Below are 17,809 nucleotides of genomic sequence, written 5' to 3' on the forward strand. Positions count from 1 at the left end.
TTTGTAGGGAAATGGTGTTAGGGAAATTGACGGCATTGAAGGCCGATAAATCCCCAGGGCCTGATAATCTACATCCTAGGGTACTTAAGGAAGTGGCCCTAAAAATAATAGATGCATTGCTGGTCATCTTCCAAAATGTTATAGACTCTGGAATAGTTCCCATGGATTGGAGGGTAGCTAATGTTACCCCACTATTTAAAAAAGGTGGTAGAGAGAAAACGGGGAATTACAGACCGGTAAGCCTGACATCGGTAGTGGGGAAAATGCTAGAGTCCATTATAAAAGATGTAATAGCAGAGCACTTGGAAAACAGTGACAGGATCAGACAAAGTCAACATGGGTTTACAAAAGGTAAATCGTGCTTGACTAATCTACTGGAATGTTTTGAGAATGTAACTGGTAGAATAAATAAGGAAGAACCAGTGGATGTGGTGTATTTGGACTTTCAGAAGGCTTTCGATAAGGTCCCGCATAAGAGATTGGCATGCAAAGTTAAAGCACATGGGATTGGGGGTAAGGTACTGACTTGGATAGAAAACTGGTTGGCAGACAGGAAGCAAAGAGTTGGAATAAATGGGTCTTTTTCCGAGTGGCAGACAGCGACTAGTGGGGTACCGCAGGGATCGGTGCTAGGACCCCAGCTATTCACAATATATATTAATGATGATCTAGACGAGGGAACTAGATGTAATATCTCCAAGTTTGCAGACGACACAAAGCTGGGTGGGTGTGTGTGCTGTGAGGAGGATGCAGAGAAACTCCAGTATGATTTGGACAGGTTGGGTGATATGGCAGATGCAGTATAACGTGGATAAATGCGAGGTTAACCACTTTGGTGGCAAAAACAGGAAGGCAGATTATTATCTGAACGGCAATAGATTGGGAAAAGGGGGAGTGCAACAAGACGACCTGGGTGTCCTTGTGCACCAGTCGCTGAAGTTAAGCATGCAGGTGCAGCAGACGGTTAAGAAGGCAAATGGTATGTTGGCCTTCACAGCGAGAGGATTCGCGTACAGAAGCAAGGATGTCTTGCTGCAGTTGTACAGGGCCTTGGTGAGACCACACCTTGAGTATTGTGTGCAGTTTTTGGTCGCCTTATCTGAGGAAGGATGTTCTTACCCTGGAGGGAGTGCAGTGAAGATTCACCAGGCTGATACCTGGGATGGCAGGAATGATGTATGAACAGAGTTTGAGTCGATTAGGCTTATATTCGCTAGAGTTTAGAAGAATGAGAGGGGATCTCATTGAAACTTAGAAAATTCTAACAGGACTGGACAGACTAGATGCAGGAAGGATGTTCCCGATGGCGGGGGAGTCCAGAACCAGGGGTCACAGTCTAAGGATAAGGGGTAAGCCATTTAGGACTGGGATGAGGAGGAATTTCTTCACCCAGAGAGTGGTGAACCTGTGGAATTTTCTACCACAGAAGGCAGTTGAGGCCAATTCATTAAATATATTCAAGAAGGAGTTAGATATATTTCTTAAGGCTAAAGGGATCAAGGGATATGGGGAGAAAGCAGGGACAGGGTACTGAGTTTGGATGATCAGCCATGATCGCATTGAATGGCGGAGCAGGCTTGAGGGGCCGAATGGCCTACTCCTGCTCCTATCCTCTATGTTTCTATGTATTCTGCAGCGAGTGACTCACCTCCTGACTCCCCAAAGCCCTTTCTAGCATTTACAAGGCACAAGTCAGGAGTGTGATGGAATACTCTCCACTTGCCTGGATGATAAAGCAGCTTTGAGTTGATTTTTCCCCGTCCTTGCCCCAGGAAAGTTGACTGGAATTTGCATGACACGGCCACTAGCCCAACTGAAGTTGCCCAGGTCCACATAGACCGGCAACCAAATGTGCACCTGTCCTGGTCTGTATGGCTCAGTATCACATCAACATGGTGTTTCCACAGAAACATCCTTTGTGGCGGGAAGGGGGCAATTGATTGAACACCCCTCGTCTCACTTGATCACTCATCCTTCTAAACCCTGGAACCACCTTCGTTGCCCTGGAGGTGATGCTCAGACCTGAAAGTTGGCTTTTCTCCAATTGTGACATTCAAAGAGCGTGCGAAGGTCACCTGACTATTCACCTGCGTGAAGACAAATTCTCTTGCGGTACATTCTAGAAAAAGTCGCGCTGGATTCTGTACTCGTTCAGTCGACTAGCCATCCTGTTGAGAAGCAATAATCTGTAGGCTCAAATTGAGAATTGGTTGTACCCTTTGAGAAGATGATGAATTTTGCTTTGTTGTCTGCTTGTGGTTTTTTTCTCCCCTAGTCTTCTCAAGGCTCAATTCAGGATAAGGTACTACGGGGATCAGTAATCCCTCTGGCTCCTTGCCCAAATGGACAGCAATTGGCAAGCTTTTCATCACATGAGGATTGGATTGGACTCGGCTGTATTGACAAGCCACAATAGCCGACTAACTCTCCACCATCCAAGCTCATGATTTAACAATGGCTTCATAGCTGATTTATCGAGGGTGGCTGGGTCCAATGGCATTGAACCAATCCCACTGCCCCGCTCTCGCCCCATGACCCTGAGTCAGTGACAAGCGATGGGAAGAAAATAATTAAAACAATTCCGTGTCGGCCGTGGGTCAGTGGGTAGCACTCTCATCGTCCGAATCAGAAGGTTGTGGGTTCAAGTCCCACCCCAGAGATTTGAGCACAAAAATCTAGGCTGAGACTCCCAGCGCGGTGCTGAGGGAGTGCCGCACTGTCAGAGGTGCCACCCCTCAGGTGAATGTAAAAGACTCCATGACACTATTTAGAAGAGCAGGGGAGTTCACCCCGGTGACCTGGCCAATATTTATCCCTCAACCAACGTCACTAAAAGAACACGATCCGGGCATTATCACATTGCTATTTGTGGGACCTTGCTGTGCACAAATTGGCTGCCGTGTTTCCTGCATTGACTACACTTCAAAAGTACTTCATTGGCTGTAAAGCACTTTGGGACGTCCTGAGGTCGTGAAAGGCGCTATAGAAATGCAAGTCTTTTTCCCTTTTTCTCTCTCTCTCTCTCTCTCGTATGAAACTAGCTACTAGTTTAAGGATAGGATAACAGGGTAGGACATTTAGGACTGAGATGAGAAATTTCTTCACTCAGAGGGTGGTGAACCTGTGGAATTCTCTACCACAGAAGGCTGTGGAGGCCAAGTCACTGAATATATTTAAGAAGGAGATAGATAGATTTCTAGACACAAAAGGCATCAAGGGGTATGGGGAGAGAGCGGGAATATGGTATTGAGATAAAGGATCAGCCATGATCGTATTGAATGGCGGAGCAGGCTCGAATGGCCGACTCCTGCTCCTATTTTTCTATGTGTATCTGACCCAATTTTACCACCTTTGACAACCAACGTCTGGTCTCTGACTGAAACCAACCTACCAGCTTGGAAAATCTAGAGCAGTGCCTGCGGTAATAATGCAACAAGGCTCTCTTGTATTGACCCTCTTTAGAGCATATTCCTTTATTTGCGTTCTCTAAACCATGCATGTCTTGTAACTTGGTTAGCCGTAGGACGCATCGGTGGACTGAAAGTTAACAATTTCTCTATCAAAGATTGGCACTTTTCTTCTAGTGTAATCTCTTCTGGATAAATCACACCCATCAGCTGTTTCTCTGGTAACTTGCTGATGCTTGAGTCATTGAAGGGCATGTACCCTGTCACTATCACGTACAGGATGACCCCCATACTCCAGATATCATACTTTTTGGGGTCGTAAGGGACACCCAGAAGGACTTCAGGGGGCGAGTAGGCGGCAGAGCCACAGTAGGTGGTGCTGAGCTCTGGATAGCCCTTGCTCTTCCTCCCAAATCCAAAATCTGCTAACTTCACCTGCATCTGCTCTGTCAGTAGGATGTTCTCACACTTGAGGTCTCGATGGACAATGTCACGTTCATGGAGGTATTTGATGGCTTTGGTAACCTGAGAAAACAAACACTTGGCCTCCTGGCAGGAGACACAGGTCTGTTGTTGGATCAACTGTAGAAGGTTTGTAGAGACCAGCTCCATAACAATGTAGACTTTCCCATTACGAACCTCAATGAACTCGTAGACATGGACAATATGAGGATGCTTGATCCCTCTCAAAATGGCCAACTCCCTCGGCAAGAACTTATTGGCGAAATCTTTTGGAACTTTCTTCCTATCGACCACTTTGATTGCTACCTTTTTGTTGTACTTTTTTGAAACCGCCTCTTTAACCTTGGAGTAGCTGCCCTCTCCTATAGTTTTCCCCAGTTTATAACCTAACTGTGCTAGTAGTTTGCTCCCCGACATGTTACACGGCCATCTTGTTCAGGCAATACCCCAATGAGCAAACTTGTCCTATCAATGCATCTGCTGTAATAATTTGCAGTTGTGAAGTTTTCCTGGTGTCACAACCCCCCACCCCCCACCCCCATCACCATTTATAGACATGTGCCTAGAAATGCCTTCAGAAAATATTGACTGCAGTAACTTTGCAGTGAAATATAAATTGACGAGTCACTTCCTGCCGTCAAGCGGACCTCCTCCGCCCGTGCTTTCCAAAATCACCAACTCTTTGTGACCTCATAAAGGAACGCGGCTCCTTTCATTCCAAGACACAAACAAGTTCACTTTAGCTTTGGGAAGGGAAAGTAAGGGATTCATCTGCAATGCTCGTGCTAAAAAAAATAGAATATACAATAAGTGAAGGTGAAATGTTTGTTTTTGTATTTCATTAGTGGGGGTGACTTTGACCTCGACACTGGTGGGTTATGAGATCGCCCTCATCAATGAGGTGTAGGATAGGTTTGGGTTGCCTCACCCAAAGGCAGCCAAGCTGGGCGGTCAATGGGTGCTGGGCAAGTCTCCCTTCTTGACTGGCAGTTCCATTCTAATCGGATGATATCACGGAACCATGGCTCCCCTTCACCCGCTCCTCGAACCTGCTCTTCCCTGGATCGTCCGGAAACACAATTCCTGTGGAAATATCTACAGTCACCGCGAAAGGGACTTCCAGAGAACGGCACGAAACAGGAAGTCGCACCTTGTTCAAAAAGGGAGGCAGGCTTGTTCCATTGGATCTGCTTAAAAGAGACAATCAAGTCTCCCATTTAAAGACCATCATCGTTTGTAAGCAGGGAGTCAACATGATTCCTACCTCTTTCAATGCAGTTTTGCTTCTCAGGCTCCCACATAGTTGGGCTCTTTCCATTAGAGACTGAGTAGAATGGGCCGATACTCTCTGGAGTTTAGAAGAATCAGAGTTGATCTCATTGAAACATGAGATGGATTGACAGGGTAGATGCTGAGAGGCTGTTTCACCTGGCTGCAGAGTCTAGAACTCGGGGGACATAGTCTCAGGATAAGGGGTCGGCCTTTTAGGGCTGAGAGGAGGAGAAATGTCTTCACTCAGAGGGTTGTGAATCTTCAGAATTCTCTACCCCAGAGGGCTGTGGATACTGAGTCGTTGAGTATATTCAAGGCTGAGATCGATAGATTTTTGGACTCTAGGGGAATCGAGGGATATGGGGATCGGGTGGGAAAGTGGAGTTGAGGTCGAAGATCAGCCGTGATCTTATTGAATGGCGGAGCAGGCTCGAGGGGCCGAATGGCCGACTCCTGCTCCTATTTCTTACGTTCTTATTAGGAATACCTTTCAAACAGGGAGACTCGCCTTCAAGATGCCCTTTTAAAGAAAAGAATGTCGACCATGAAAAACCTTTAAACAGGGAGTTCAGACGGTGAGACTCCCTCGCCCCCCATGGTGAAGCTCACTGAGGTGATTCAAACAAACCTCAAAGCAATTGAGATTCATCCTCACTGGGGTGCTCACCCATTGTTATTCTGGGGTAGCTTGACTCTATTTGGCCATGTTAACTCATTATTAATGGTCCCTCTGTTCTTGGGACCAGCAGACTTTTGAAGGATGAATCAACACCATTGTCGTGCTTTCTGTGTTTTTCACTTTTTATTGAGAAACCTTGTGTAGGCGCAAGGCCCATCGTAAGGGAAAATGTGTCGTCACTGTTGTAATGTAGGAAACGCGGCAGCCAATTTGCGCACAGCAAGCTCCCACAGACAGCAACGAGATAATGACCAGATACTCTGTTTTTCTGATGTTGATTGAGGGATAAATATTGGCCAGGATACCGGGGAGAACTCTCCTGCTCTTCTTCAAAATAGTGCCATGGGATCTTTTACGTCCACCTGAGAGAGCAGATGGGGCCTCGGTTTAATGTCTCATCTGAAAGACGGCACCTCCAACTGTGCAGCACTCCCTCTGTACTGCACTGGGAGTGTCAGCCTAGATTTTTGTGCTCACATCTCTGGAGTGTGACTTGAACCCACAATCTTCTGACTCAGAGGCGAGAGAGAGCTACCCACTGAGCCACGGCTGACACCTGATAGAACTGAGAAGGTAATGAGGAAATAATAAGTGTGTGACACCAAACTTGGGGCTGTAAGACTCTGCACCTTGTAGGACCAAGGGAAGACTGAGGGAGGTGAGGAGGTCCACAGTTTGGAGGTCCTGGCAAAGAATGAGTTAGAGTTAGAAGCAATGCTATGATGAATCTTGGTTTGCACAGTGAAGACACAAGAAGGAAGAGCATGTTTGGAGATCAGAGTAACAGTGACCGCAATATTATCGGTTAAACAAGATTGACTTGAAGGGAGTTAGATTGGAGACCAGAGGTGAGAGAGGAGTCACCTTTCAGACACTCTTCCTCTTGTATCGTGCCAAGGCGTGTCCGAGGAGTGTTCGAAGAGTCACCCCAAATGTGGAAGCAGGATTTAAGTGTTGAATGGATGTTGGCTTCAGTAAAGAGTTAATTGATTTGAGGTGGAAAGGAAGCATTGGCATGAACGAGCAGAATGAACATGTTGGAGGCTGCTTTAGCGATGAAGGAGCTGTGGGTGTTGCTTTTGAGACCAGAGGAGATAGAGAGAACAAGAATGTCAATGAATGAAGAAGGACTCAGGGTGGAGATATTAATGGTTGTCTTTAGTTTCACACACACCCAACAAATGAAAGTAACCATCACTCACACTGAACAATTATTTATTTCCTCTTTTTTCGGCACCCAGTGAACCCATTCACAGTCGGGTACAAAAAATAGTTAGAGGCAGTGTACAACTCGCTCTGTGCGGCACACACACTGTGTATTAACAGTACATACACACAGAAAATGCTGGCAACACTCAGCAGGTCAGGCAGCATCTGTGGAGAGAGAAATAGAATTAATATCGGCCCCGATTTTAACTCCAGGGTGGATTCCCCGCTCAGGCCTGAGTTAAAATTACAGTCGGGTCTCAATGATGTCATCGGGCCGCAACAGTGCTTATGCAAAGAAGGACCCTGTTGGCTCCGGGCGGGTTAAAATTGCAGATGTTGCGATCGTGGCGGCTTTCGGACAGGTGAGAGCCCGGGGCGATTTTAACTGCCCGCCCGCCAGGTTTCTGCTGAGCGAGTCGGGTTAAAATCACCCTCATGTTTCAGGTCGATGACCCCTTCCGTTACCTGAATGACCTGAAACATTGTCTCTGTTTCTCTCTCCACAGATGCTGCCTGACCTGCTGAGTGTTCCCAGCATCCGCGGTATTTTGCTTTAGATTTGATTTAATATATTAACAGTATCCTGAAGAGAAGATGCTTACTGGAAGCATTTCCATTAACAGCAGTAACGGTATCTTTGAGTGGAGCTGAGTTTGGTGGCAGTATGGCTGCTTTGTGCTGTGAACTGTAGTCCCTAAGTTCTGGAATTCCCTCCCTAAACTTCTCTCTCCTCCTTTAAGATGCTCCTTAAAACCTACCTCTTTGTCCAAGTGCCCAAATGTCTCCTTCCTTGGCTCGGTGTCAATTACTTTTGCCTGATTACATCGCCCGACTACAATCCTGCTCATCTGCTGCTGAAACTCTCTTCCATGTCTTTGTTACTTAGACTCTAAACGATTCGAATGCTCGCCTGGCCAGCCACCCACCTTGCACCCTCCCTCCATAAACGTGACCTCATCCAAAACTCTGCTGCCCAAGTCCCGTTCGCCCATCACCCCTGTGCTGGCTCCCGGTCCAGCAGTGCCTCAATTCTAACATTCTCATCCTTGCTTTCAAATCCTTCCGTGGCCCTCGCCCCCTCCCTCTCTGTCTCTCTGTAACCTCCTCCAGCCCCACAACCCCCCGAGATCTCTGCGCTCCTCCAATTCAGGCCTCTTGTGCATCCCCGATTTTAATCGCTCCAAATTGGCGGCTGTGCCTTCAGCTGCCTGGGCCCTAAGCTCTGGAATTCCCTCCCTAAACCTCTCCGCCTCTCTATCTCTCTCCCTCCTCCTTTAAGATGAAAGGTGTCTTTCTGATTACCCAGATTACATAAAGCAAGTAAATGGAGCGAAGATACAAATCAGCCAGGATCTAATTGAATGGTGGGACAGGCCCGAGGGGCTGAACGGCCGACTCCTGTTCCTATGTTCCTTCCTAAATTAATACATTGTTTCTTGCTTAGTCACTGGGAAAATCAATTTCCATTTGGCATATTAACCACCTTTTGTGTGGGTGCCTCGCTTTTTAAAAAAAAATTGTGAGAATAGATATTGCTCTTAATATTGCAGTGGCTCAAGAAGGCGGCTCACCACCACCTTCTCGAGGGCAATTAGGGATGGGCAATAAATGCCGGCCTCGCCTGCGATGCCCAGATCCAGAGAATGAAAAATTAAATGGGGGTAATTACTGGGAGCTACGCTGGCAGGAGTGCGGGCTGGAGAATGGGGGCAAAGTGTCCCAGCCCTTTCTCCAACCTGAGCTTCCTACGAGCAGGGTCCGCCCGGCCCACCCCTTTCCCCAGGTGGAAGCACTAAATCTCGCAGTCACCCCAATGACTCTTGCTGCAGGACAGTTTCATGAACATTGTCAGCCATAGGATCAGGAGTAGGCCACTCAGCCCCTCGAGCCTGTTGCGCGGCCCAATACCTCACCCAATGCCCATTCTTCATATATGAATAGATGGCGAGTTTCAGTGGGCCAATTGACGGTGAGAGGCATCACAGCTGAGCGCAGATCTACACACGTGTATTTTTCAGCGGGGCTCATCAGCTTGTGATCGGGTGCGGGAATTCTGGCTGTGTTTTTTTTTCTCTCCCGGTCACCCCCACTGTTGCCCTCACTCACTGAGATCAGCTCAGATGAGGAGGAATGCGGGAGCTGTCTGATCTGAATGACCCAATACCTACCACACCAGGGGGTGAAGAGCTCGAGTCTACAGCACAGGAACAGGCCATTCGGCCCAACTGCTCCGTGCTGGTGTTTCTGCTCCACACCAGCCTCCTCCCACCCCTCTTCACCTCACCCTGTCAGCATATCCTTCTATTCCTTTCTCCCTAGTGTGTTTATCCAGCTTCCCCTTCAATGCATCTATACTATTCGCCTCAACCACTCCCTGTGGTAGCGAGTTCCACATTCTCACCACTCTCTGGGTAAAGAAGTTTCTCCTGAATTCCCCATTGGATTTATCGGTGACTGTCTTATATTGATGGCCCCCTAGTTCTGGTCTCCCCCACAAGTGGAAACATCTTCTCTACGTCTATTCTATCGAACCCTTTCATAATCTTCTGCTTCAGATGTCTCTAATTAGGCTGGTCTTTCAGAATTGCCCAAGTACCTCAATGCAGATGTCAGTAGAATCTTATGCGGCAACTCCAAAATTGGTTTTCCTTCCGACGCGATTCACCGTGTAGAACCTCCTTGGCTCAAAGTTTCAATACTGACTAGAGAGAAAAAAAGCTTGTGCACTTTCAAAGCTTTAATTGCGAATGGTTTTTAGAAAGGTCGTTAACACTCATTATGGTAACACTATGAAGAAACTAATGTTCATGCCCCGTAGGGTTTTTTGGTCATTCTACTTGTTGTCTCTAAGCCATGCGTGCTTGACAATTTGATTGGCAGTCGGTCGTCCTGAGGGGCAGAACTGCAGCAGCTCCCTAATCAAAGATTGGCACTTCTCTTCCAGTTGGATGCTCTCGGGGTAGATCACCCCTTTCTGCTGGCTCTTGGGTAACTTGCTGATGTTTGAATCGTCAAAAGGCATGCACCCAGTCACTATCACATACAGGATGATTCCCAGGCTCCAAATGTCGTACTTTTTGGGGTCGTAGGGGACTCCCATGAGGACCTCAGGCGGGGCGTAGGCTGCAGAGCCGCAGTAAGTGCTGCTGAGATCCGGATACCCATGAATCTTCTTGCCAAATCCAAAATCGGTGATCTTTACCTGCATCTCTTCAGTCAACAGGATGTTTTCGCACTTGAGGTCCCGATGGACAATGTCGTGCTCGTGAAGATATTTGACCGCGCAGGCGATCTGGGAAAACAAGTGTCGGGCTTCATTGCACGGGATGTGGCCCCTGTGTTGAATCAACTGAAGGAGGTCTGTGGCCGCCTGCTCCATAACAATGTAGAGCTTCCCATTGCAAACCTCAATGAATTCATAAACCTGAACAATATGAGGGTGTTTGATTCCTCTCAAGATGGCCAGTTCCCTTGGCAGGAACTTATTGACAAAGTCTGGTGGCGCCTTCTTCCTGTCTACTACCTTTATGGCAACATTCTCCCTGTATTTCTTAGAACTGCCCACTTTTACTTTGGAGTAGCTGCCCTCACCGATGGTTTTTCCTAGTTTATAACCTAACTCTGCTAGAAATGTGTCTCCGGACATGGTGTATAGCCATGTTTTTTTATCCAATTTTTATTTTGAGATATTAGTCTTATGAGTAAACCGGTTCACACATGTGCTGTAATAATTTCCAATTGTGAAGTTTCTGCAGGCATCATGCAGCTGGTGGCCATTTATAGACATGGCCTGGGAAAAAATGTTTCAAAACGGTGGCAAAAGTCACACCTTTTCAATTCTGGGAATCCCCGAAAAGATTATAGGACAGTATGGTTTGACGGAGAATTCGACTGTAAAGAGCTGAATGATAAAGAAGTAATGACATATGAAGCTTTTGCATTATCTTGAGCCCATGTCCACCTCAGGCCCAGTCACTGTCCCCCACCAACTCGGAGATCTATCTAGACCTTGGAGATTGCTCAATATACAAATCCGTGCTTAATTCCCTCATTATTTGCTTCTTTCCAATCTATTTTGTGTGTTTTACAGCTTATTTGCTTTTATTCTGAGTGGTATGTGTGCTAACGAGGTTTGACGATCTTATCTTGACACCTCCATGGATTACGTCAGGTGACCTTTGAGTTTGCTCGCAGAGGCAAGAGGTCAAACTGACCTGCTGACCACTATGACATCACGGGTCTGACAGCCAGAGGGGAGCCATGAGCTCAGTGGCTCAGCAAGTTATTATGGGATAGGCTGATGAGCTGAGGTACCTTCACTGGGACATAAACACCGACTTAATGAGGAGACATGGAGGGAGATATAGGGCTGACTCATGAGGCAACTACCTCTCCTACTTGTGTACCTTATTCATAACACAGGTAATTTAATAAATGTAGTTTGGAAAAACTTTTCGCTCCTTCTGGTATGAACTTGGGGCTTCTCAGGTACAAGGCTGTGCACGCTATTGTGTCGCGGGATAATTGTTATGTGAAAAAGGGTCCCCATGACAAAAATTTACAGGGTTGTGGGGAAAGAGCAGGCGGGAGTGGGACTAATTGGAGAGCTCGGCCAAAGAACCAGCACAGGCGCGATGGGCCGAATGGCCTCCTTCCGTGCGGTGTCATTCTATGATTCTATAAACGAAATCAGTTAACACTGACTTGATTAATAACTGTAAACTGAGCTAGAAGAATATCTGTGGTAATGGGAATTGAAGGTTATAAGGATAAATATAGAGCTGGATGTGTTTGGAATATAACACTTCTGTTGGATGACAGAAATGTTAGGACAAGGAATTGTAAGGTTAGATGGATAATTTGGATGTTTTTGCTTGATATAACTTCGAGGGGTAAATAGAAACCTTTCAGAACTCCTGAGTGACCTAATGGGTGGGGTAGAGTCCAAAATACTGTTCATAGACTCTGAAAAATAGGAGCGCGATTGGGTGAATAGCTTTTTACTCTTCCTTGCTTTCTTGCGTTCTTAAAGCCTGACAGCCGTGGCTCAGTGGGCCGCACTCTCTCTCGCCTCTGAGTCAGAAGGTCGTGGGTTCAAGCCCCACTCCAGAGACTTGAGCACAAAAATCCAGGCTGACACTCCAGTGCAGTGCTGAGGGAGTGCTGCACTGTCGGAGGTGCCGTCTTTCGGATGAGGCGTTAAACCGAGGCCCCGTCTGCTCTCTCAGGTGGACATAAAAGATCCCAGGGCCACTATTTTGAAGAAGAGCAGGGGAATTCCCCCCCCCCACCCCCCCCGGTGTCCTGGGGCCAATATTTATCCCTCAACCAACATCACTAAAACAGATGATCTGGTCATTATCACATTGCTGTTTGTGGGATCTTGCTGTGCGCAAATTGGCTGCCGCGTTTCCTACATTACAACAGTGACTACACTTCAAAAAATACTTCATTGGCTGTAAAACGCTTTGGAACGTCCTGAGGTTGTGAAAGACGCTATAGAAATGCAAGTCTTTCTTTCTCATAATTAATGGTCTCGGGATACATCGGCCGTCAATTGGAGAAGTTATAATTTCAATAGCTAGGACGCGAACTCCCCCGTGAACGTTGGGTAAGGAACGTAGGCAAGTGATAACGTCCCCTCTCGGAGCCTTAGTCTCCCTGTAACTGTCTCCAGCTGAACGATTTGTTTGACAGCTCAGTCAAGGTGAAGCTGTGATAGAGTGCGGGGAGCGATTCCCATTAAAACTGAAATTATTGAAAGAGGTAATGCTATTCTCGTGGAGAAAAAGGTAATAAGAAAAGGGGGTGTGTTCAGAGAGATGGCTCAGAATTCGATGCGGCTCGATCAGTCACTGACCCCCCGCCAGCCCAAACCTGTGACCCGTTAAATTCTACGGTGAGCTCGTATGACCGTAAGTGAACTGAACTCTTAATTATATGTGTAATTATTGTTAATAATAGTTATTGTTGTACGCTTAATTCCTATGATTGCCAATAAATGCTTTCGAACCCTATTGCCTTGAGTAATAACTGATAAACTTATAAGTAAGAACGCCTAATCCCCAAGAGGGTTTGTCACCTACGGGCTTGTGTTATTGTACTTCTCCTGCCCTAATTCCCTGTTTCACTCAGTTCTACGGTTTGACACAGCGGCTGTTTACACAGGATTACACGGGATATACGGCACAGAAACAGGCCATTCGGCCCAACCAGTCCATGCCGGCGTTTATGCTCCACTCGAGCCTCCTCCCGTCTTTCCTCATCTAACTCTATCAGCGTAACCCTCTATTCCCGTCTCCCTCATATGCTTGTCAAGCCTCCCCTTAAATACATCCATACTATTCACCTCAACCACTCCCTGTGGTAGCGAGTTCCACATTCTCGCCACTCTCTGGGGAAAGGAGTTTCTCCTGAATTCCCTATTGGATTTCTTGGTGACTATCTTATATTGATGGTCTCTAGTTATGCTCTTCCCCACAAGTGGAAACATTCTCTCTGTATCCACTCTATCAAAACCTTTCATAATTTTAAAGACCTCTATTAGGTCACCCCTCAGCCTTCTCTTTTCAAGAGACCCAGCCTGTTCATCCTTTCCTGATGGGTATAACCTCACATTTCTGGTATCATCCTTGTAAATCTTCTCTACACCCTCTCCAGTGCCTCTCTATCCTTTTTATAATATGGCGACCAGATCTGTGCGCAGTGCTCCGAGTGCGGTCTAACCAAGGTTCGATACAAGTTTAACATAATTTCTCTGCTTTTCAATTCAATCCCTCGAGAAATGACCCCCAGTGCTTGGTTTGCTTTTTTTATGTGTGTGTTAACCTGCGTCGCTACTTTTAGTGATTTGTGTATTTGTACCCCGAGATCCCTTTGCTCCTCTACCCCATTTAGATTCTTATTTTCCAAGAAATGACCGCTAAGTGATGGTGGTGAGACCTCGGCTTCCTTCTCATCCCTCCCTTTGATTCTTGATTCTTTTGACATAACTTGCTCATTCTTTTCAGTTTACTCCCCTTCTTCATCTCCTCTCCTGACGGCACTGATATTTGCATGGGGTAGAGTTGAACAGGCACCGGAATCCCCTCTGGCACCTCACCTAATTATTCATTCTCCGTTCCTGAGCCGAGACAGTGTGATCAACCACGGGAGGTGTCGCAGCCTAAACTCGGCCTCGTCCTCATCTAGTATCCACACAGACACATCGATCCACACACAGTTTCACACTCGCACACAGACTCACACACACACACTTACACACACTCTCACTCACACGCACACTCACACACACAGTCACACACACACTCACACACAAACACACACACGCACGCACTCGCGCGCACACTCACTCAAGTACAGATACTCACACTCACAGACACACACATACAGACACACATGTACAGATACTCACACTCACTCACTCACTCACTGATGCACATGTACAGGCACACACGTACAGACACACAGATACTCACACCCACACCCAGATACACACATACAGATACAGACAGACACACACACACTTTCCAGAAACAATGTTTTGTTTTAATTGGATTTGTAGTCTCGGTCCAGTTCTTAGTCTTGCATCCACATTTCCCAGTGTTTCAGCTCATCAGCAGTGAAGGCTGTCTGTTTCCCATCGACCTTGCATTCAGCACCCTGAGTGCACACCATTTCCTGACAGACAGCAGGTAGACAACAACAACGTGCAATAATATAGTGCTTTCCAGATAGGAAAACGTGCCAAAGTGTTTCACAGGAGCGTCTTCAGACAAAACATGGACGCAGAGCCACATAAGGAGAAATTAAGACAGGTGTGCTATGTTTTAAGGAGCGTCTTAAAGGAGCAGGGAGAGGCGGAAGGCACGGCCGCCAATGGTGGGGCGAAACGAGGTGGGAAAGCAAAGAGAGCTCGAGTCAGAGGAACAGAGCAAGGGGGGGGGGTTGCGGGGAGAGAATAGAGAGAGACGATGGGGCAAGACTACAAAGGGATCTAAACACCAGGATGAGAATTTTAAATTGGAGGTGTTGGGGGGTCAGGAGCCAATGTAGGTCAGCGAGCACGGGGGAGACGGGTGAGCGGAATAGGATACTGGCAGTAGAGCTTTGGATGATTTGAAATTTACAGAGGGTGGAGGGTGTGAGGCCGACCAGGAGAGCGAGTGCTGGAATTGCCAAAATAACAACAGAAAACGCTGGAAAAACTCAGCAGGCCAGGCAACATCCGTGGAGAGAGAAATAGAGTCAACGTTTCAGGTCGAAACCCTTCGTCAAGACTGGAAAGGCACAGGGAATGAAATAGATCGAAAGGCCGGGCTGGGAGAGAACAAAAGAGAAGAGACATTAAGAGGTATTCAAAACCAGACGAGATGGTGATAGGACTAGTGGAGACATAAGACGGCTCTAGATTAGGTGTGAAATGCACTGGCAGAATGGGAGACAGCTGCCGTGTGGGAGAGAGGAAAAAAAAAAAAGGCGGGGGAACCAAAACAAAGGTGTGGATAAAAAATATAAGTAAAAATGTAATGGGGGCCGAGGTTATGATCTCTCCACGACTCTATTTTCTCTCCACGGATGTTGCCTGGCCTGCTGAGTATTTCCAGCATTTTCTGTTGTTATTTCGGATTTCCAGCATCTGCAGTATTTTGCTATCGTACTCGTGTTTGGTTCACTGCCACACCTCTTCTAGGAATGCCTACCTTGAAGAAGTTCTGCTCTTCTCTTCGACGGGATCTCTGTTTGGCTCTTCAACCTTGTTATACCTCTTAATAGAAACATAGAAGATAGGAGCAGGAGTAGGCCATTCGGCCCTTCGAGCCTGCTCCGCCATTCAACGAGATCATGGCTGATCATCCAAACCCTAGCACCCGGTCCCTACACTGACAGCCATCCCACCCAAGCCCTATCCCCGTAACCCCACGTATTTAATCCCCCCTAACACTAAGGGCCAATTTTTTATCATGGCCAATCAACCTAACCCGCACATCTTTGGACAGTGGGAGGAAACCGGAGCACCCGGAGAAAACCCACACAAACACGGGGAGAATGTGCAAACTCCACACACACAGTCACCCGAGGCCGGATTTGAACCCGGGTCCCTGGTGCTGTGAGGCAACAGTGCTAACTGTTAAGTCTGTGTGTTATATTGCGAATTAATACACAGACCACAAGAGTAAACTTTAACAGGTCTTTACTAGTCGAAGGTCAGGGCGGAACTGCCCAATAAATCATTACACAGCACTTATATACCGGTGTGGTCACCCCCGGTATTACAGTATACAGCAGCCAAGATAAAATAGTGCAACCCTTAAAATAGTTCTCTTAAAGGTGGAACGGTTACATACACTACACTAACCACTATGCCACCGTGCTAATGTCTCTTCTCTTTTGTTCTCTCCCAGCCTGGCCTCTTAATCTATTCCATTTCCTGTGCTTCTTTAGTCTTGACAAAGGGGTTTCACCTGAAACGTTGACTCTATTTCTCTCTCCACGGATGTTGCCTGGCCTGCTGAGTTTTTCCAGCATTTTCTGTTGTTATATTGGAATTGCCAAGCCTGGAGGTGACGAAGGCATGAAGGAGCGTTTCAATGGATGAGCTGAGGTAGGAGTGGAGGTGGGCGATGCTGCAGAGGTGGGTGAGGGCAGTCTTTGTGGTGGGACGGATATGAGGTTGAAAGCTCAGTTCGAATAGGAAACCCTGAGATTGCAAACAATCTGGTTCAGCCTGAGACAGTGGTCAGGGGAGGGGATGGGATTGGTGGCGAGGGACCCAAGACGACGTCTTCAGTCTTCCCGATGTTTAACTAGAGGAAACTGCGGCTCATCCAAGTAAATAACCAGACGGGGTATCCCAGTTCAATTTCTCATCCAGAGGCAGCTCCTCTGACAATACAGCACTCCCTCAGCACTGCACTGAAGTGTCAGCTTAAATTAGGCAGTCAAGACCCAGAGTGGAACTTTAACCCACATCTTTAGGACTCGGGGGCAAAAGTATCACCAAGCTGGCAGCATGAAGTAATTTAAATTATGTAAACAAGAATGAGATGTAGCTCACGTGAATCTTTGAGTTCCAAAACCAGCAACAACCTCCCTTGGGGAGGAGATCAGAACTCGGAGCCAAGAATATAAGAATCACTAATAAATCTAATAGGGATTTCAGGAGAAACTTCTTTACCCAGAGAGTGGTTAGGATGTGGAACTCACTAGTGTCAGCCAGTAGCTCAGTGGGCAGCGCTCTCACCTCTGAATCAGAAGGTTGTAGGTTCAAGTCCCACTCCAGAGACTTGAGCACAAAACTCTAGGCTGACACTCCAGTAAATTACTGAGGGAGCGCTGCACTGTTGGATGAGACGTTAAAACCAAGGCCCCGTCTGCTCTCTCAGGTGGATGTAAAAGATCCCATGGTACTATTTTGAAGAAGAGCAGGGGAGTTCTCCCCGGTGTCCTGGCCAATATTTATCCCTCAATCAACATCACTAAAACAGATTCTCTGGTCATTATTGTAATGTATTGTCACATGGTTTGGTATGAGCATGCTCAGTTCGCTCTGGCCTAGTAAACAAGCACATGGACTCGCAGCTCACCGTGTCTGTCCTTCATTTGTTCCACCCACTTATATTACATTTTTGGCGACGAGGATGGGATTCCAAAGCCATCTTTAGGGATCATGGAAGGACACCGTGTTCAACCTTCGAGTGGAAAAGTTTAAGGTGAATTTGTGACACCTAAACTGAACTTTTGGGCGATGTTTCACTGTTAATGCTGATACAGAATTGTC

At 46.9% G+C, this 17,809-nt stretch overlaps 2 protein-coding genes across 2 annotated transcripts; both read right to left on the reverse strand.

Annotated features, from left to right (window-relative positions):
- Positions 1-3,449: 3,449 nt before the first annotated feature.
- Positions 3,450-4,345, reverse strand: LOC147108010 (testis-specific serine/threonine-protein kinase 6-like). The gene has a single exon (XM_086006015.1). It carries the CDS (start codon positions 4,284-4,286, stop codon positions 3,474-3,476), a length of 813 nt encoding a protein of 270 aa, XP_085862141.1. The 5' UTR covers positions 4,287-4,345; the 3' UTR covers positions 3,450-3,473.
- A 5,409-nt stretch (positions 4,346-9,754) lies between these two features.
- On the reverse strand, positions 9,755-10,709 carry LOC147108011 (testis-specific serine/threonine-protein kinase 6-like). Its single transcript, XM_086004418.1, has one exon. The coding sequence runs from the start codon at positions 10,673-10,675 to the stop codon at positions 9,863-9,865; it is 813 nt and encodes a 270-aa protein (XP_085860544.1). The 5' UTR covers positions 10,676-10,709; the 3' UTR covers positions 9,755-9,862.
- Positions 10,710-17,809: the final 7,100 nt, after the last annotated feature.

The sequence above is a fragment of the Somniosus microcephalus genome, chromosome 13 (genome assembly GCF_052327205.1).
Source record: "Somniosus microcephalus isolate GS21.2 chromosome 13, FLI_Smic_1.0, whole genome shotgun sequence".
Taxonomy (NCBI): domain Eukaryota; kingdom Metazoa; phylum Chordata; class Chondrichthyes; order Squaliformes; family Somniosidae; genus Somniosus; species Somniosus microcephalus.

What these genes read in the sequence shown, in the direction of transcription:
- LOC147108010 (XM_086006015.1), bottom strand. Translation starts at nt 4,286, where the DNA reads ATGTCGGGGAGCAAACTACTAGCACAGTTAGGTTATAAACTGGGGAAA.
- LOC147108011 (XM_086004418.1), bottom strand. Translation starts at nt 10,675, where the DNA reads ATGTCCGGAGACACATTTCTAGCAGAGTTAGGTTATAAACTAGGAAAA.